At 48.0% G+C, this 18,318-nt stretch overlaps 8 protein-coding genes and 1 non-coding gene across 9 annotated transcripts; 3 read left to right on the forward strand and 6 right to left on the reverse strand.

Moving 5' to 3' along the window:
* Positions 1–67: 67 nt before the first annotated feature.
* EDB93DRAFT_1310261 (uncharacterized protein) lies at positions 68–1,641 on the reverse strand (the record flags this gene model as incomplete). The annotated part of the gene is made up of 2 exons (XM_041454808.1): positions 68–792; positions 846–1,641. Coding segments are annotated over 2 exons (1,080 nt in total), but the record flags the coding sequence as incomplete, so codon positions are not given.
* Positions 1,642–1,741: 100 nt separating this feature from the next.
* EDB93DRAFT_1127121 (uncharacterized protein) lies at positions 1,742–2,107 on the forward strand. The gene is made up of 2 exons (XM_041448774.1): positions 1,742–1,796; positions 1,851–2,107. Exon 2 carries the CDS (start codon positions 1,888–1,890, stop codon positions 2,098–2,100), a length of 213 nt encoding a protein of 70 aa, XP_041310842.1. The 5' UTR covers positions 1,742–1,796; positions 1,851–1,887; the 3' UTR covers positions 2,101–2,107.
* Positions 2,108–2,253: 146 nt separating this feature from the next.
* Positions 2,254–2,337, forward strand: EDB93DRAFT_t32. Its single transcript has one exon. It is a non-coding gene; the product is annotated as a tRNA-Lys (tRNA).
* A 17-nt stretch (positions 2,338–2,354) lies between these two features.
* EDB93DRAFT_1221589 (actin cortical patch SUR7/pH-response regulator pali) lies at positions 2,355–3,791 on the reverse strand. The gene is made up of 7 exons (XM_041451152.1): positions 3,626–3,791; positions 3,540–3,573; positions 3,439–3,483; positions 3,356–3,381; positions 2,956–3,306; positions 2,653–2,904; positions 2,355–2,594 (listed from the first exon to the last, which is right to left on the reverse strand). Exons 1-7 carry the CDS (start codon positions 3,664–3,666, stop codon positions 2,573–2,575), a joined length of 771 nt encoding a protein of 256 aa, XP_041310843.1. The 5' UTR covers positions 3,667–3,791; the 3' UTR covers positions 2,355–2,572.
* A 719-nt stretch (positions 3,792–4,510) lies between these two features.
* EDB93DRAFT_1238831 (glycosyltransferase family 1 protein) lies at positions 4,511–9,201 on the forward strand (the record flags this gene model as incomplete). The annotated part of the gene is made up of 16 exons (XM_041451568.1): positions 4,511–4,646; positions 4,697–5,080; positions 5,130–5,159; positions 5,211–5,278; positions 5,328–5,441; positions 5,488–5,679; positions 5,737–6,658; positions 6,707–6,813; positions 6,866–7,372; positions 7,421–7,528; positions 7,575–7,772; positions 7,825–7,848; positions 7,902–8,094; positions 8,147–8,524; positions 8,576–8,766; positions 8,815–9,201. The coding sequence occupies 16 exons, from the start codon at positions 4,511–4,513 to the stop codon at positions 9,199–9,201; spliced, it is 3,939 nt and encodes a 1,312-aa protein (XP_041310844.1).
* A 104-nt stretch (positions 9,202–9,305) lies between these two features.
* Positions 9,306–11,000, reverse strand: EDB93DRAFT_1310295 (Clavaminate synthase-like protein; the record flags this gene model as incomplete). Its single annotated transcript, XM_041454809.1, has 9 exons — positions 10,786–11,000; positions 10,650–10,734; positions 10,425–10,590; positions 10,349–10,370; positions 10,263–10,284; positions 10,104–10,205; positions 9,938–10,052; positions 9,707–9,896; positions 9,306–9,647 (listed from the first exon to the last, which is right to left on the reverse strand). Coding segments are annotated over exons 1-9 (1,047 nt in total), but the record flags the coding sequence as incomplete, so codon positions are not given.
* Positions 11,001–11,085: 85 nt separating this feature from the next.
* On the reverse strand, positions 11,086–14,958 carry EDB93DRAFT_1238833 (RIC1-domain-containing protein; the record flags this gene model as incomplete). Its single annotated transcript, XM_041451569.1, has 17 exons — positions 11,086–11,334; positions 11,388–11,723; positions 11,771–11,865; positions 11,922–12,150; positions 12,202–12,287; positions 12,337–12,601; positions 12,655–12,888; positions 12,938–13,061; positions 13,215–13,270; positions 13,319–13,355; positions 13,405–13,598; positions 13,682–13,919; positions 14,026–14,119; positions 14,169–14,350; positions 14,403–14,587; positions 14,640–14,747; positions 14,806–14,958. 17 exons carry the CDS (start codon positions 14,956–14,958, stop codon positions 11,086–11,088), a joined length of 2,865 nt encoding a protein of 954 aa, XP_041310846.1.
* A 165-nt stretch (positions 14,959–15,123) lies between these two features.
* EDB93DRAFT_916070 (PRELI-like family-domain-containing protein) lies at positions 15,124–16,225 on the reverse strand. The gene is made up of 4 exons (XM_041457935.1): positions 16,101–16,225; positions 15,725–16,042; positions 15,564–15,672; positions 15,124–15,513 (listed from the first exon to the last, which is right to left on the reverse strand). Exons 1-4 carry the CDS (start codon positions 16,130–16,132, stop codon positions 15,289–15,291), a joined length of 684 nt encoding a protein of 227 aa, XP_041310847.1. The 5' UTR covers positions 16,133–16,225; the 3' UTR covers positions 15,124–15,288.
* A 93-nt stretch (positions 16,226–16,318) lies between these two features.
* On the reverse strand, positions 16,319–17,749 carry EDB93DRAFT_1079418 (beta-lactamase-like protein; the record flags this gene model as incomplete). The annotated part of the gene is made up of 6 exons (XM_041445455.1): positions 16,319–16,914; positions 16,966–17,050; positions 17,110–17,234; positions 17,288–17,314; positions 17,364–17,476; positions 17,529–17,749. 6 exons carry the CDS (start codon positions 17,747–17,749, stop codon positions 16,319–16,321), a joined length of 1,167 nt encoding a protein of 388 aa, XP_041310848.1.
* Positions 17,750–18,318: the final 569 nt, after the last annotated feature.

Raw genomic sequence — 18,318 nt, forward strand, 5'->3', positions numbered from 1 at the left:
AAATTCTCGAACTAGAGAAAATGATGAGCGAGACGCTCACAAATGCATATATGATAGTATTTCCGCTGCACTGGGCACATAAATAACGAAGGTGACTGAACAACGCCAACGCGTCATTCAACATATAAGTTTGTTTACGTTACAGAAGAACCAGAACAGCGTCGTATAGGAGTTAACACAAATAAAATATCCGAATGAGATAGAATATTACCAGTCCATCGTGGACAAAGGTAGGCATAAATGAGGTAGCCCGAGATCACGTTCATCACTGGGCTCAGCAACTATGGCTGAACGGTACGATACGCAACACGTCGGGAACAGAAATAGCGTAGATAGCGGAATGATACGTCTTCAGAAGCGCGCAGTGGACGAATCGACCATCGACTATGACGAAGCGAGTGGCGAAAAATACTCGCCCATGCTGTGAACGGCGTATGCATCAGTACATGGAAACGTAATCCGAAACAATACGTACGCATAGTGTTAAACAGGACAACAGAATCTGCGACTATTTGATGTCGGCGCACAAGCACTGGGACGAGGCACCGACAGTTCCTTTCCCGCAACTCTCACACCAACTCCTGTGACCGCTGTCGACACCTATAGACTTCACTGCCGCAGATGGCGTGGAAGCCACGGATTCATCACGATGAATACTGACCAAATGACGGCCAAGATCATGTTTGCGGCTAAAAGACCGCCCGCACGAGCGGTGAGGGCATACATGGGGTTTGAGACGGTTTGGGTCATGGGTTGCCATGTGCGTCTTCAAGTTGTAAGCCCGTGCAAATGCTAGAGGATAACAGTGATCAGCAATATGCCGGGACAGCACATATGGTACCAACCTCGGGGGCATGAAGGACATTGGTATCTCTTACGGGGATCGTCTTTGGATTGATCGTCGACACCCCTGAGTGACCGTGCAAGAGGTGGGGGAGAGGAGGATGCGGATAATTGCGACATGTTAGATGGCGCGACAGCGGAGTCAGCGTTGGAAATATAGCTGAGGAAATATTCTGCGGTCGAGGACTTTGGTACCGCAGGAATGCGAGTTGCACCACCGTAGTCTGAGAAGCTTGTACGCTTATAGGAATTGTCTACGGCAGGCGCAGTCACAGAAGGACTGCGGGGGCTAAGGGGCAAGGCCCCAAAAGTGCTGGGGTCGACAGTCATGGGAAGAGAATTATTGTTGGACTGCGCAGCGGAATTAATACCATAGTCTGAGCAAGCGCTACCACCGACACGAACGCGCTGGAAATCCATCTCTAGGTCTAAAGGAAAGGAGCAATTGGCAGAAAAGGAAGGAGAGTCCGGGTAGTTATAGAGGGATTCTGAGTGAGTGGAGAGAGTGTCGTATGCAGACTCGGAGGAAACGGTGATCGTGGAAGGAGGACCACACGTTGGAGTATCGGATCTCAAAAAGGAGTAAGCGTCGTTGGAATCTACGGTGAGGAGCTGCAGCTGGACTTCGTTGAAAGCCGCAAGGCTTGAATCAAGTTCTAATTCGAATAGATCGGGATGGGGTGCGAGGATGTCTGAAGGCGAGTGAAATGAAGCGAAGTCAAGGCCACCACCTTGCTTTGTGAATTCAGAACCATAGGGCTCAAAGGAAGAATAGAAATCGTCGGCTTGTGAGTCTGCTGCCATTTGAGAATCTAATACTGCGCAAATATTTTATTGCGAAGTCGTCGAGAGTTGCAATCGAGTCAGGTTAAACAAGAGGGGGCAAATTCTTGCTGCGGACCACGCAAGCACGACGGCTTATAACCCATCATTACATCAGCCTCATTCTCACCCTTCACAGCCCATTTGAGGAAATTTCTATCAGGAATGACAAACAATTGTCTCACAAGCCGTCGGAGCGCAACCGTGACTAGTACCACTAGTATGTGCGCTTGCGCCCGCATCTTGATCTCCGTGCAGACAATGCAACCAACGATCGCAGCCACGTCGGGACGCACAGCCTATATTTACGTGAATCCCTTCGCTTGCTTCATAGAAGAAGCGGACACTTGCGTCTTTAAAGCTTTAGGAGGTTGTATGGTATGTTCAAGGCTCACAGTTTACTACCGAAAAGTTCCGAAGGTATGTGGGAGTTGACGCCGGGTCGAGTCAGTGTGCACAGCTTGAGTTGCCCCTGACAGCAGCTTACCTCTAGTCCGTTGCTGTCGGCTGCCCGGTGGTCATCTTTGTCCCCTCCGTCGGCATAGCTCGCATGCTGCTCAAGGCGATGGGTTTGTAAAAGATAACACCGCCCGCCTAGCTCAATCGGATAGAGCGTCAGACTCTTATGACTAGGCGATCTGAAGGCTGCGAGTTCGACCCTCGCGGTGGGCTAATGTTTTTGTCAGTATGCCCCGTCAAGGTGATTTGCTTTTACAATTGACATTACTCGAGGCAAAGGAGTATGAACAACTTCGGCACTTTCATTTCATCATAAATCGAATAGTAATACATACTCGTAGTCTAAATGTCCTCATTGATGAGTCTCACGAGGGAGTCACATCGCTGATCGTGATAGATTATCGCTTATCATGAAAATCGTCTGCGAGCGATGGCCAGCATCAAATACTCATCCTCGGAACGTGCAACAGCTGGTCGAGTGATGAGTTACGCCATTTTGAACGAATCAGTTGCACAATAAAACCATACCTAACCATGTACGGCACTGCAGCTGCGGCCAAACAGGCAAAGGCCGCCCACGCAAGGTATATTCCATTCCCGTAGGACACAATCATCCCTGATATAACGCCGCCATTGAGGGGAGTGAGTTCCAGGGTATTGATACCTTCGCACTTTTTGACGATCGATGTCCAGATGGCAGCACCGATGAGAATGCACAGCGCAGCAACTATCGATGAAGCCGTTGAAATGAAGAAGAACAGCGCGTTTCTTATTACACCACTGTAGGCAGGCCTTCAGTGTGGTGCATATGAGAATTAAAGTGGACCTTACGTGAACAATGCCACAGTTGCAAGTATTGTCCCAATGAGCATGAAATAGTATGCAACGCGAGAATTGTAACCCAGGTAGGATGAGTTGATGAACGTCGTGTTAGCAAACAATGCATCACAATATCCTGAATAGTTTGAAAGCATATCGGACGTTAGTGCAATATAAGGCTCAAACTTGTCGGCAATAGTGTGATTGGTGCATGTTCCAGCAGAGCCGTTAACGTATGCGCAATAGGAATAGAGGCCGAACTCGTAGATTTGCCTCAGGCCATTCCGCTGGCCGAGCGGTGAGGTATAATTGGTGGTGTATAGGCCTTGATCCGGATCGTGAGTGGTATTACTAAACGCCTGGCTGTGGTCTTATTAGTATGTTGGCCAAATAAATTATTTGGGGCGCTAACCCGAACCCTGAAGTGTTGACTTTTGCCTGGACGGTCTGATCAGAAAGGTGTCGAACCCACAGTTATGACCGCGAATTAATCACCATTGCAATTCCATGTGGAACAAGTGAGGTGTTTATTTGCCCAACCTGACGGAAGGTGGCAAGATTAAAATGGAAAAGGACGACGATTTAGATATACTCGCATGAACAAAGATTAGTAGCAATAGTGCAACGAACCTGTTTTGAAGGTAAGTCGGAAGACGGAAACGGAAGGAAATAATATGCTCACGAAAGGAAGGATGCACCTCCAATGCAATATTCTCCTCTCATTTTTCAATGTTCCAATAGCTTTTATATAGAGATGAATGAAATAAGGTATAACAGGGCGTAAAACTTCGAAGACGGGCTCACTGAACCAGGTTTCGCTTGCAGCATTGAATACACGCGACTTTAATATCTTGAAGTCTACATTCTATTTTCCCACGAACAGCTGAGCACTACTGCTGTTTATCCGAATAGGGAATGACCGCCAGGTCTGGCGCTGATATCTACGTTCAGCTCACTTCACTATTTCGCTTTGAGCAGAGCCAGTCACCATGTCCAAATTGTCCCCTTGGAAGCCCCCTGCTCGTAATGCAGCAGTACCAAGTCCTCACGAAAGTGAATTTCCGCCTCAAGATCCCCGTTTGCTAGACCAGGTTGAGCAAGATGAGGACTCTCCATCATCTCCACAAAGTCGCGCGAAACGTCTGGCGCTCAGAACCAAGGATTTTGGCAAGAGCATTAGTAGTATAGCTCAGTCACCAAGTTCGCCTAAATCCAACGGAGAGCACAGGCGTGTGTTCAGTCTGAGTCGCAAAGGCAAGGCCAAAGAGCAGTTGGATCAAACTGAAGGTAACAATCGGTGTTCCCTATCCTCGTAAAGAAATTGACAGACGCTGCCCAGTAGTCGTTGCATCTAGTACCTCGCAGATGCCTAAACAAGTACTTCTCGATGGAAACACCGACACAGAAGCCCAATTGTTAGATGCTGCACAAGAAGACTCGCCTTTTATCAGACCTCGTTCACCCTCTCCACTCCATCATAGGCCCTCATTACAGGCGTTCCGAGGAACAGGCTCAGTACGACCATCTCCTGTGACGCGTAATTCAACTGACAAATCACGTGTCTCAGATGCGTGCTGGAACTCAAACTTTGATTCAAGCTTTACAAGCTATTCCATGGGCAGATGTCTCTGATCAGGACGCATATGATCATACTAACGTTATAACGTCACATGGGGGTGAGGATAGTGACGAAGATTCTGGAGGTTTGTGATCTCCTACATCGACTTCTTTCTCTGACACTTCGTTCCAGCAGTGCCCATGGCTTCTTCTATTCATGCTATTTATCGTCCCGTGGCGCGTTCGAGGAGAACAGAAGCATCCTTATCATCACGCACTGCGTTACCATCGCCAGAGGAAGAACATGAATCATCCGACGGAGATCTGGACGCGACTGGACTCTCCGAAGAGGATGCTGATACCGAAGACTTTGAAGCTGCTACCCCACGCCCCGCAGATGTACCAAAGCTAGAACATGCTATGCCAGAACTGCCGACGGTCTTCCGACCTGGGATGCACATGAGACGCAGGGCTAGTTATACTGGGAGTATCACGACCGTCAAAGTCAGCCGGAGGGCGCGCCTAGCCGAGAAATTAAAGGAGATATTTGAGTTGAATGCCGTCGAAGAAGTTCTAGCCGGTGAGTATCTCATTTATTCATGCTACTCACGATGTTCAACCAATCTCAGAAATGCCTTGCTGGTTGCTTCGCTCTGTCTGTAAGGCAATTTGTTTTACACAACAATGTGTGATCTTAACACCGCGCACAGTGTTACAGGGATATATGTACCTCACGAACTCTCATTTGTGCTTCTTTGCACATATGCCTACACGGGAGGTAGGAAATCTATCCTAACACTTGGGACCTGATTTGATAATCTCTGTAGGATCAAATACTCAAATCAGGGACACTCAGCAAGAAGGCCAACCATACTAAGCGGTGGACAAAGCACTGGTTCGTGCTCAAGAATGATGCTCTCTCCTGGTATCACTCTTCCTCGGTGGGTGAAACAAAATCTGAGACATCGCTATCTTATACCTCATCAGGACCCATATTTCGTAAATGGTATAGTGGACCTTCGTTATGCGATATCTTGTGAACCATCCGGAGAGAAGGAGATACGTCTCCGAACCAATCAGAAGAATATTCTCATGTCAGCCGACTCAGTTCCTAGTCGAGAGGAATGGGTAAAGGCCATAAAGAAAGTCATCTTTAAGGCACAAAATATGGGTGACACTGTCAAGGCAGGTTGATAATATCCATTTGTTTGCATATTAACATGTTGCCCCTCGCAGATCGCAATCCCTTACTCCTCTGTCCTGGAGGTCGAGAAGTCATCAGCGATAGACTTCAGCGAGACTATTGAAGTCAAAGTTTTCGACAAGGACCAGGAGCATTATACAGTGGACTCGTATTTTTTCGCTTACTTCCAGGACTTGCCGGTCGCGTTGGAACATATTCGCGATGCTGTGCGTTCGTATCGTTCATTGGTTACCAGGTCGCCTCTAGCGCTCTTGGACACCACCTCTACCCGCCCGCCACAGCCTTCCGCCACTCATGGTATGGATCGCGCTAAGAGTCTCCCAACACCCGACACGCGTTTTGGTTCCTCTTTCAGATTATCGTCTCTTCTGCGACCATTCCATGACTCGCTTCCCATGTCTTTGGGGCGCACGAACTGTGCACCAGGGGCTCCCGAACCTACCGACGCGTCTGATGGCTACACTCACATAACTAAGAGATCAGGTTCTTCGCTTGTGCCCGTGACGTCTTCACCTGATTCGATACCTTCCCAAGACTCAAGTAAGGCGCTTTACGCCCTTTCGAAGGCACACACAATTGCCAGTCCTACGGACCACACTTATCCTCCTTCCACGTCTGTGAGTGATCTGGCTTCTAGTTCATCCGCGAAGTCCATCCCATCAAGTGTTCCATGGAACGTGGGAGTACCCTCGTGGTTCAAGGTCCCGCGTGGCCGCCTCGGCACCTCTACCTCGAATACGTCTTCGCTCAGTGCTTCTCCCAGTGGAGGCGGCATACGCGAAGTATATTCTGTCCCATCAAATGCAGAATCAGCAACTCGGCGGAGCTCGGGAAGTGCCCAAGGTGATCTTGGATACAGTATTCTTGAGACACCAGAAGCTTCTGTCGATCCGGAAGCTACTGAGAAATTCAGGACTGCATTTGCTTTTGACGAGAAAGAGATTTTGTTGGGCTGTATGTTTATTGTTTTGATCTCATGTTTCACTCTTAAACAGCTTTTAGATTTTGCTGGATACATATTCCGCCTTTTACCAGTACCTGGCCGGCTGTATGTCTCCACCAACTATTTCTGTTTCAAGTCAACTGGACCTCTTTCTTCCAAGACACGGGTACGCAATTCTTGAATGTTCCGGGTCTACCCCTTACAACACGCTTTTCTAGATGATTCTTCCTATTCGAGATATCTTGAGCGTTGAGCAGACCAAGGGTACTCGGTTCGGCCACTACGGTCTTACAGTCGTTATCAAAGGCCACGAGGAACTATTCTTTGAATTTGGCTTCGATGACCGCCGGAAAGCATTCATCGGTATTCTGGAACAGCAAATGGAAGAGGTCAGGAAGCGCGCGAGTGCAGGAGATGTCCCGATTCTCAGTCAGGGGAAAAAGGATGCACTCATATTGGAGGAGTTCGAGCCTGGCAATTCCTCAGACTCAGATCCCGCTCTTCCACCCGAAAGCATGTCTGAATCACTCCCAGCGGTTATGTTCACCTCTTCCTCGTCGACATTCCTGACCTTCAAGCCCAAAGAATCCTTACATTTCACTTTCCTGACGATCGGCTCGAGAGGAGATGTACAACCTTACATAGCTCTAGCGAAAGGCCTCATAGAAGATGGTCATCGAGTAAAAATTGCAACACATGGTGAATTCCGTGAATGGATAGAAGCCGTTAGTCGCCCACCTCTTCGAGTGGCACATCATTGACACATCTGGCAGTATGGAATCGAGTTTGGCTATGTCGGTGGAGATCCAGCAGAACTTATGCGTATCTGTGTTGAGAATGGTACATTTACTGTGGCATTCCTCAAGGAAGGCTTGTCAAAGGTGTGTTTATGCCGTATGGGTACTCGCTAATCTTACATCCTTCCAGTTCCGCGGGTGGATCGATGACCTTTTGAAGACTGCATGGGAAGCATGTCAAGGCACAGACATCTTGATTGAAAGTCCCAGTGCCATGGCCGGAATTCACATTGCAGAGGCACTCAAGATACCCTATTTTAGAGCTTTCACGATGACTTGGACCCGTACCAGGGCATACCCACATGCTTTCGCTGTTCCAGAACACAAGGTTGGTGAGACATGCCACTGCACTAGGCTGGAGCTCATGATAATCCTCCCAGATGGGTGGTGGGTATAACTATATGGTTCGTTGAAACGGTATTCGTTGCATCACTTGAACTGACGATAGCGATGCCAGACTTACGTTATGTTCGATCAAGTATTTTGGCGTGCTATCTCAGGGCAAGTAAACCGTTGGCGACGTAATACTCTGCATATAGGCAATACTAGCCTTGATCGCATGCAGACTCACAAGATACCATTTCTGTACAATTTCAGTCCTACGCTTGTACCTCCTCCTTTAGATTGGCCTGAGTGGATCCGCATCACTGGTACGCTCGAGTCCATCTAGTATGACAACTGTTTATCTCAAATTCCCATTAGGATATTGGTTCCTCGACGACGCAGAAGTGGGTGCCAAAAAATGGACTCCACCACCCGATCTCCTTTCGTTTATCGATTCTGCTCATGAAGCTGGAAAGAAAGTCGTTTATATTGGCTTTGGCAGCATCGTTGTCTCAGACCCGGTGGCAATGACCCATTCCGTGATACAGGCTGTTTTGCGGAGTGGCGTATATGCCATTCTCTCCAAGGGCTGGTCCGATAGATTGCAAACGAAGTCTTCGGATGCATCTGAACCTGAGGAACCATTACCCAAACAAATCTATCCGATTAATTCCATCCCTCATGATTGGTTGTTCCAGCGCATTGATGCAGCATGTCATCATGGTGGTGCTGGAACCACTGGCGCAAGTTTAAGGGGTTCGTACGCAATAAAACTTTGTTGTTGCCAGTCTGATCCATTTCCTGCAGCTGGTATACCTACCATCGTCAAACCTTTCTTTGGAGATCAGTTTTTCTCCGCTGATCGTGTTGAAGCCCTTGGCATAGGAACGGGTGTCCGCAAGTTGACTGTGGAGAACTTGACTGAGGCGCTTGTCTCTGCGACTACAGATATCAAACAAATTGAGAGGGCGAAATTAGTTGGAGAACAGATACGGGCTGTAAGTCGATTTGATTAAGACTTACCGGCGTTTTTAACCCAGAAATAGGAGAATGGTGTTTTAACCGCAATCGAGGCCATTTACCGTGATCTTGAATATGCTCGCTCATTGATCAAACGAACCCCCAATGAATCAGAGGCTGCGCATGATGTCGAAGGCGCCGTCCGCAATGAGCAGACTATCGTATCATCGCAATCTACTCTGGAGCGTTCTGGTTCTGGTTCCCGGTGTTCAGTGGATTCACGCCGGGTCAGCGAGGACTGGAGTGTAATTTCTGATGGTGACGACAAGCGCGCCTCCGGTTCAAGCAAAGTGAGCGATTGCAAGCTTGACCGGTCCTCGACCTTCAAACGTAGCAGTCTTGCGGCTGCTGTTATGTCTGTACTGCCAGATGCGCTCACCCCTCATCGCCAATCTACAGGGCCACAACTTTAAGCTGATTGTAATTCATCTAGTTTACTGTATCACTCGTCTCATTGAATAACGTACACTCAGGCTGTTAGATATTTAGATATGATACATGGATCGTATTATCTGGCTTCTTCATAATGTTCTTCCAGCACCTTCTTGCTAAATGACCCAAAGGTATCGCTTTCAGAAATACGTTGATGGGTATCGGGCTGCATGAAGAGAGCAAACGTCTCTCGTGATATCTTGGCCCCACTTTGTGTTTGCCCAACCCTGACGCAGTGAGGTGTCGCGCGTAACTTTCCAGCAGTAACTAGCTCCAGGGTCTCGCCTGTTTGGAAGGCAAGGCAGTCGGGAGGAATTGAAACCTTTGTCAGATCTCCACCTCGAGTTCGGATATACAAACCGGACGTCGGACAAGGTGAAGGAACAATAGTAGGTTCCATTCCTGTTTCTTCACGGAGGAATATAGCCTAAAGCAGGGCATTCAAAACTTCACACATGATGTTTATGCATTCGAGCATGTACTTACCGAACACAACCCTGTCAAGAGTGAATGGTCTTTATGAAAGCCGCACCAGCTATCAATGGGTTCATCCTCAGTAGTGAGGCTATTTGCTGAAGGAGGGAAGTAGTGCAGAAGGCGAGCTTTAGCGGTTTGTGTGCTGACGAGTTCTGGAACGGATAAAGACACGTCTGTCAAATATTTGGAGACTGGGATCCTCATCAGTAACTGTTCGCAGCGGCGTTTTGTTGCATATACTGACCGAAGGGCTGGCAGGCGCCCGCAAGTTGACACCCAACATCGAAAACGAACTCTCCCAGATTCTTAAAGGCTTCTTCAAAACCTTCTACGCCGATTTCGTTCTTGTCGGGCCCTTGGTAACGTTCAGTGTTCAATATACCGTAGTAAACAGAATGACACATACAAATGTTATCGCCGTAGATCGGTGGATACGCAGCTTTTACAGCGGGGCTGACGTCGGGAACATCTACCACGGGGTTAGCGTAGTAAGACCCTTTCAGCGTGTCTAGTTTTAAGTTAAGCAGGTATCCAGCAAATAGGCGGTATACATGATCATTCGTACCTGGTCGTCCATTCATGATTTCCTGAGAAGCGACATCAGTTAGTCCAGTTTATTGATTAACACCCTTCAGCTTTCGTAACACTGACTTTCCCGTGCGACCATCCGTAGCTTCAGGCCGGAGTCAAAATCCTTGCTACCTGAGCGAGCGCAGACTTGACTTACCTGTATATGCTCCCAGGGTCCACATATCTCTCCCTTACATCCTCATCCAGATGAGCGAAATTGTATGCAAGCTTGAGTAATCTTTCCCTGTAGGCAGAGTAGACAGGCGGAAGATCTTTCACCAGTATAAGGCCGAGAGCCTGAGGATGCGATCCAAACGCTTCCTCTTGTAAGAGAAAAGGATCGACATTGGTATAGCGGCATACGATGATATATATGACTCACCGATGGATGTCTCTAAGGACAAGGGTGAAGATACAAGTGTTCGGTAAGAGATCGACACGACATCTGTGGACATGGCACGCGATCCCTGCAAAGCATGGGTCAGGGATGTCATAGAGCGAAGAAGTACCCTTCTCGCCATCGAACGAAGTCAGAACGCTCACTGAGTTTCAAGCCTTGAGTCAGCAGCAAAGTACCGTTATGGGGCTGGCGGCCGAACTGCTTGATCACGAAGCGGTTTTTACCATATGTATACATTCTAGACCGTGATTAACTTGGACTACCATAGGAATGGTGCCGGCGCCTGATACAATCGCAGAGGGTATATGATGTGTAGCCTAATTGCGACCCTTCAGTGCGATCCCTGAAAACGTCTGCGGTTGTACACGCTACACGGGTACTACGGAACGACCTACACATGACTATTGAAAATCACAACCTAAGGTACCATGATGCCTTTCTGGACCACAAGAGATGTCTCCGACAAGGCATGCCTGAGTGCCTTTCCAGTGTCATCGATTGAATGCAAGAAGCGTAAAAGTTCCCGGCATAGTTGCCAATCCTGCGCTTTCACAGCACAGTTCAGCAAGCGGACGGCATCCTTATTATTTTCATCGAGCTGCTCGAGATTATGCAGCACCAATAAATATGAACCTGCTGTCTTCAGCCGTTTGAACGCTAAACACGTCTGTTACGATAAGTTAGCGGGCTTCCGTTCTACGAAACTCAACTGTATCTCACCTCAAAGAGTGCGTGTGGGTTTCCGACAATGCTAAAGAGACGCTTCCATCTAGTCATTTCAGTTTTCCGAGCGCATCCGACGACGACGTCTAAGGAGGCATCGAAGTGATCAAGAAACTGTATCACTGCCGCGAGTGTACCAGACTCAGGCGACACGCTTGTCGAAAGATCTTCTGAGTCTTCGGTGCACTCAGACTCCACGACTGTATGTAGCAGTATTTCTAATGCGTGTGCGAAGAAGACCAGATGCTGATAGTGTTTGGCAAGCGTCACTGCTTCCTTCACTTGCCCTGATTCCAAGTGATAACGGAGGACGTGATGCAGAAAAAGATGGGACTTGAAACAGATAAGCATAAACATGAGTTGTCAGAGAAGAAACGCACACTCGTGGCATGTCTGAACATTACAAATGAGAGGTTCATTCTCGTTGCGGCCTCATGCTCCACGCCGATGATGATTCCTTTGTCCATAAGAACAGCTGCTTGCCCATCAGCATCCCACAAGACCCCAACAATGCGAGGAATATACACGCACACAAGGGGTAGAAGTCTAATGGTATGCTCACACTTTCCTTGACGCTTGAAGGTTCATCGGTAGATTCGGACGACTTAATGGCAAGCGCATTCAGCCAAACTCGCATGTTTTGTCCATCGTAACCCCAGAGCGAGTTCTCGAGTGCACCAATACCACGGAGATGTATCCAACAAAATTCGATGCGTTCTGCGAAAATTTGCATGTCGTAATTCACCTCCTCGGTACCAGACTTGAAGGCAAAGTTAATAATCTGCTGCGCTGATGTCTCAACAAAGCGCACCGTTCTGGGACGCAATAATACTAACTGACCACCAACCACCATTAGTACAGTGGCAACTGCGAGGTCATCCACAGGGTCGCCGAGTCCTGGATGCGATACATGAGTAAGCAGTGCTTTGAAAACCTATGAACGTACGTTTTTGAGTATTCGGGATCATCCAGCTCAATGCCCTCACTGCGCTAGGTGAGGCAATGATTCCGTCAAATGTGATACTTCCGCACAGATGCAGCTTAATAGTATCAGCAGTTGGTACAATCAAATAGTGGTTGAGCATGTTGTCGGCAGTATAGACCAATAGTGAATTGTCAACCAACGACAAGATGATTACTGGGGACATTAGGACTTCGCGGTGAAGCACATTTTGGTTGCTGAGTTCCATGTCTCTGGAGTAGAGCCGTATCTGATGAGGTACAGTAAGTTGGATTTCACATGGAAGCGAGCACTTGCACAAACCTGATACGACTTGGAAATTTCCACTGCAGCAATCAGGACATGGTGGAACCATAGAAGTCCTCCTTTCACTGTAAATACCTGCTCTTGAGCGACGTTCGAGAATATTTTCCATCTGCCGGAGGTGGAGCTGTAATGTACCAGACCTCGTCTCCCGGCAATGGCGATCAGTCGCCCATCGCTGCTGAGTGCCGAGTATCTGATGGGCCAATTCGTTGCCAGGTATGATTGAGGTATCTGTCATACCTGATTTTAATGGGATGTATGTGATAGTCGTGATACTGACTTTGATGTGCTGCCACACATCTGACTCTGGATTGATGATGCTCATATCAGGCTGCTCAGCGCCTCGGTACACCAGCGCTCGATCATCCATTTGCAGAAACGCGTAACGAGTGTTATCCTGCTCACTATATGATCAACCTTGTATCCTCGAGTAGTAATGTGAACTTACTGGAGAATGTTGACACGTCGTTGCGCTTTTAGCAAATGGCAGAACAAAAACTTGGCCGTCCGGTTCTATGATTATTGCATGAGATTTTGGTATCACAGACAGAACAAACTCACTTGTTCCAGAGGGAGTTAGGACAATTAGCTCGAAGTTTCCTGGTGCCCAGAACTGTTGAGTATTAAAATCAGTGCAAAGTGGATGACGGATCATGCTGACAAGGTTCTCGACCGCATGCATGAAGGTATCTTGAAACCTATGATAAAGCGTAAGTGCCCTGGCATCTCGTCAAACCACGAACTCACTTGTCGCCATCAATGCGATCTTCGACACCAAGACTGGATGCAAGACATCGCCCGCCCACGCTGAATATTGCCCAGCCATGTGTCCACCCAACAGCTAGCACATATCCATCTGAACTCCACTCCATCGCAGTCACAGAACCACTCGAACGGTTATACGGGTTTGGTATCTCGACAATTTTTGGAGTGGGTGTAGGCTCATCCGGAGTCGGAAAATTTGTAAATTCGATGAAACCACTAATCCAAAGAATTAGTTGGAAGAATCAAATAAGAGGGATACTGCAAGCCTTTGAGTGCCAACTGCAACGAATGAAAATCTCGAGTTAACAGCTATTGCCACCGCCCGACGAGGTTCAACATAGGTTGATGACGATCGACCGCTGCCGTCATCAGTACTGCGTTGCTTTTGCACCCAACGCGGCACGTCAAAGTTATGGATACATGTGCCGCCCCAATGGTAGTGCGACTGCGAGCTGGAACCGTCAGCTGATGTTCCGTTAGGTAGGTTCGATGTTGAACTCTGGCGCAACAGCTATGTTAAGAAATTGAATGGTGATAGATCAGGACAACCAACCCACTTTGTCGGTATCCTCCTCGTCAGGCTCTGAAACGTTGTCTGAATACCCACTTTCTTGCAAACGGACAAAATATGCTCTCCCGTCAGAAGTGATCCAGGCTTCCACCCCTGACATCGAGTGAAAAATCTTCGTGACGGTAACTTCAGCTTTGGTAAGTAACGTAAGGACATCAGAAAACAAGGGACCTGCCATCGGGATCTAACAGCCAAGGCAACTCAAGGTCATTCAAAATCCAAGTGTCATGACCCATAAGCGACCTGCGCGCTGCCTGCTCCTCAATGTCCGAGTCGTCGTATACTGGCCACGGTATGCGTTGTACAGAAGGCGGAGAAGTAGTTGAAAAGATGATATAGTCTTTACGTGGTGAAACACTGAAGGAACCCTCAGTCAAAAGCACCAATGTGAATTGCTCGAGCGGCTTACCTGAGAACCTGCCCCTCGGTACATATCACACCTTCCAGTGAGAGGCTTAGTGATTGTAGTGGTATACCCTCTCCTGGACCCGGCAGGAAGTTGCGCTGCACATTCGAACCCAGGTGTGATGACCGGTACACCGACGCATCTGGAACATAATCGACCGTGACCAGGATCAAATACGACATCACAGTCTATATCTACGAGGTCAATGTCTGACCGCTCAGTAAGAAAATAAGAGCAGACCTGAACAACAATCCTACTCCCGTCTGGCGACCAAGTCACCGCCGTATTATCACCATGTTCTGTAAGAGAAGTTTCTGACCTCGAGATGTGGGCCAGTGGAGCAGAAGGCTACAAGACATGGATAGCGTTGAGTTGCAGAATATGATGACCACTGAAACCTACATACTCGGACGCGCCAAACGGTCAAAGAACTCCTTGTGAGTAAGCAGAAGAGGGTCTTGCGCGGGCTAGCTTCGAAGCAGAGCACAGGTTCGGGGGTGACATCAGGTAGGGCAGGAACTGTCAACAACTGCCTTGCCGCCGAGGTAGGAAAGTACATTGGTTTCTACTCGTATCACCGAACGCAAAGTTTGACCCAAGTGGGTGAATGACGATATCAATAAATGTACACGGACAGAGAGGGGATCAATGATTTAGGCGAGCGGAAAGCTGAAACGACATCATTGCCGCCGATGCGAAAAACAGTCGGTCCCTTAAGTATATATATGCCTCACATACACAACTCACATATGCTTACGCAGCACGTACATATCCGTGAAAACCGTTTGTGAGGGTACTAGATGTCACTAATGATACAATGAGTGCAACACATAAGAGTAAAACCAAATTATGTCAAGAAGCAAGTAAGTAGGAAAGGACTTCAGACTGATCACCTACTGCTCCATATTTTGCTCAACCAAGTGTTTTCAGTCGTGGGTGAAGAATACTCCTCTGGCGCATGGCCAGTGTTGTCTGAGCTGTGGGATGAAGTCGGAGTATCCGTAGAAGCAAAAGAACGTTCTGAGTGGTGATGTGTTATATACGAGCTTAACGCCATAGGCTGCAATCGAGCCTGGCGAATTAGGTCAAGAATGAGGGAGACACCCTGCCGAGACTACAAGGAGATCAGTCCAGTGATGAAGAAAAAGAGTAAAATAAACCAACTCTTTGAACGTGAGCCTTGAAACGAGCAAGTCCATGACTCTCAATCCGTTTTGTCATTCCCCAGCCGAACTTGGAAGTGATATATGCCTCCGTTGTCTGCATAGTATGGCTGCTCGATAGCTGTTAGGGTGGCTCGTATGTGTAAGATGAGCGACACGTACCCGTCTTCATTTTGCTCAAACAGTTGGGTTTCCTCGATTTGCATAACCTTGACGTGATCAAGGTTTTTAGTCCTGCACCGAACAAACTTTCCGAATGGATCCACTTCGCTCTCCTCGATGACCCACGACTCGGCCCTTGAGATAATGCCTTGAGGAGCCCATCTTGGCAAAGCTCCCCTTTTCAAGATAAGTCTGGTTGTCAATAAGGAGCCTGACTCTGTTTGGTGCCTGTCGATGACATCGCACGAGATGACATGGGCAGCGTATGGATTAGGATAGCGTAAAAAGAAAGCAAGAGAGACAATGGACCAGGGATCGCTGTGTGTTTGTTTGAGCATATGAGCGGCAAACTTGACTGTGATGAAAAACTACTGACTCGTACAAGAAGGATTGCGAAAAGAACTTCATTGTCAACGATCCCGGTATGGCTAGTTTCAATTCAAGTCACAACAGTAGAAGGGCAGAACGAGAGAGCGGACAACACAGTTTAGTGCAGGGCTGGATGATGTGTGGGTAAAGGTCCAACGGACAGTAAATTCATTCATCACGTAAGTAAATCCTATTCCGTCAACGGCCGCTATGGACCTAGAATCTTCAGTCGTATGTCTCGTCAATGACTAAATCATCACTAGATACAAATACCCTCAATCCATCATGGGCTGGCCGAATCCACACAGGCTTCCCTTCTCGAATCATTTCCGTTCCCCGACGCTCCATGACGCTCATGTGAGTCGTATCTAAGTTGGGCCCGTCTTCCCCCGCAGCCTTGCCAATGGTTACATATTCATCATGAGAGATGTCATGACTGAATCCAGTCAAATAGGTTCGGCTGGGATTCAACCTTCGCACCGTATCTACTGCTTCCCGAACACCCATATGTGACATGTGGGACCTCAGTCGCAAGCAGTCGAGTACCAACACTGGCATCGGTCGTTTGGCTGACTCTAGGAGATCCCAAGTATCATCGGGTATCAAAGATACGTCAGAAATGTAGATGATGCTGTCTTGAATCAAAAACCCAAAGCACAAGTACGGATTAATCTTGGGCGCCGCATTGCTGCAGCAGGTACCTGACAAGGGTCTTACGGGGGTTGACCTTCCTGACAAGTTGGGAGTTATTGGCTGAATTGCGCATGGTGTCGGTGAAAAGGCTGGCGGAGGATTCGTGGTAAATAACCTGCCATGATGAACTAACCAGAATAGTCAATCGAGAATAGACCTCTATCGCAGCATACACCAACCTATGAATGGGGTAATCTGGACACCCGTGTCCTTGATTTCAAACGGGACTTTTTCTTCTATGATGTGCCATTCAAAATCCGGCACCTGTTTTCCGGGGCATTGCATATCAAATAGATGACCAAGTTAGCAAAAGAAAAATTCACATCACCTCCCCCAGATGCGAATTCTCTCGAGACCAAATAAGGGAAAGATCTTTGGACTTCGTGAAACGTGGACTGGGAAACATAGATATCGATGTGAGTTTGTACGGCACCTCCGAGCGTCCATCCTAGCCATAATGGTGAACATGCAATGCTATGTCAGAGTCGTTCATATCCTTACCTCGGAGATCATCCAAACCGTTCATGGCTATCAAGACAATCAGCACCATCATCCATCTCAAATAGCCAAATCCAACCATCAGCATGTGCATGGGTGATGATAACAGCATCAATCTCCCTCAATCCATATTTTGGGAACCATTCCACCGCCGCAGCTTGAAAGTTTTTGCCTACATCGATGACCACGGTTCTAGTTCAAGTCCATAATTCGTGGGTGAGGAAGAGAAGTAATGTGGACCTACGTTGTCTTGCCGTCCTTGCCTGATATGCGGAGAGCCGCGGATGTATTCCGCCTGATATTCTTCTTTCCCTCTGGAGTTAGGGTAGAGAGGCAGGTCAAACAGGGCTTTCTATTGGGCGGAGCAGTCAGACAGTCCAAGTGAGGGATCGAGGAGGAAGTGCCTGTTCCAAGAAATAAAAGCTCAACTAGAGGAGTATCAGAAGGAGAGACAAGGGAACCCATGAAATGTAGGACCGTAGTGAGAAGTTGAAAGGAGGGGGAGGCAAGCTGTTTTTCAACCTAATTTCCGAACGGTTTCAGCTTATCCGGATGAGCCGTCGTCGAGTATGTGGACGCCCATTTCCGTCCTTTACGGCGGCACGTGTAACCGCTGATAAGGCGCATGCGGACCTAGTACAATGTACAATTCATAACGGATCTAGCAAAAGCGTTACGGGTGATGATTTTTTACTTTTCAAAGTTTAGCGCAGCTAAGCATCGGCCCCTTGAAACAGGTTTTTTAATCGGCCGATGGGGCCATTTGCCCTCGGGAGCCCCATCGACGCGTACCGGTAGTACCTCGTGGAATCACTCATAAGTCCGCGGAATAGGTGGCCTCGATCCACAATACAAATACCTTCCAAGCTCTTCCAAGCCGGCTACACATGATAGCGTCTTGTACTACATTATAGGCAATTAGCCCACGTATGCGCAGGCAAAAATTTTGGACGGGGGTCGTCAAACTTATATTTGGCAAGCGACAACTTATGGGCAGCAGACAGAGCAAATATATTGTTCTTGTTTCTGTGTGC

The sequence above is a fragment of the Suillus bovinus genome (genome assembly GCF_016758785.1).
Source record: "Suillus bovinus strain UH-Sbo-P2 chromosome Unknown EDB93scaffold_9, whole genome shotgun sequence".
Classification (NCBI taxonomy): domain Eukaryota; kingdom Fungi; phylum Basidiomycota; class Agaricomycetes; order Boletales; family Suillaceae; genus Suillus; species Suillus bovinus.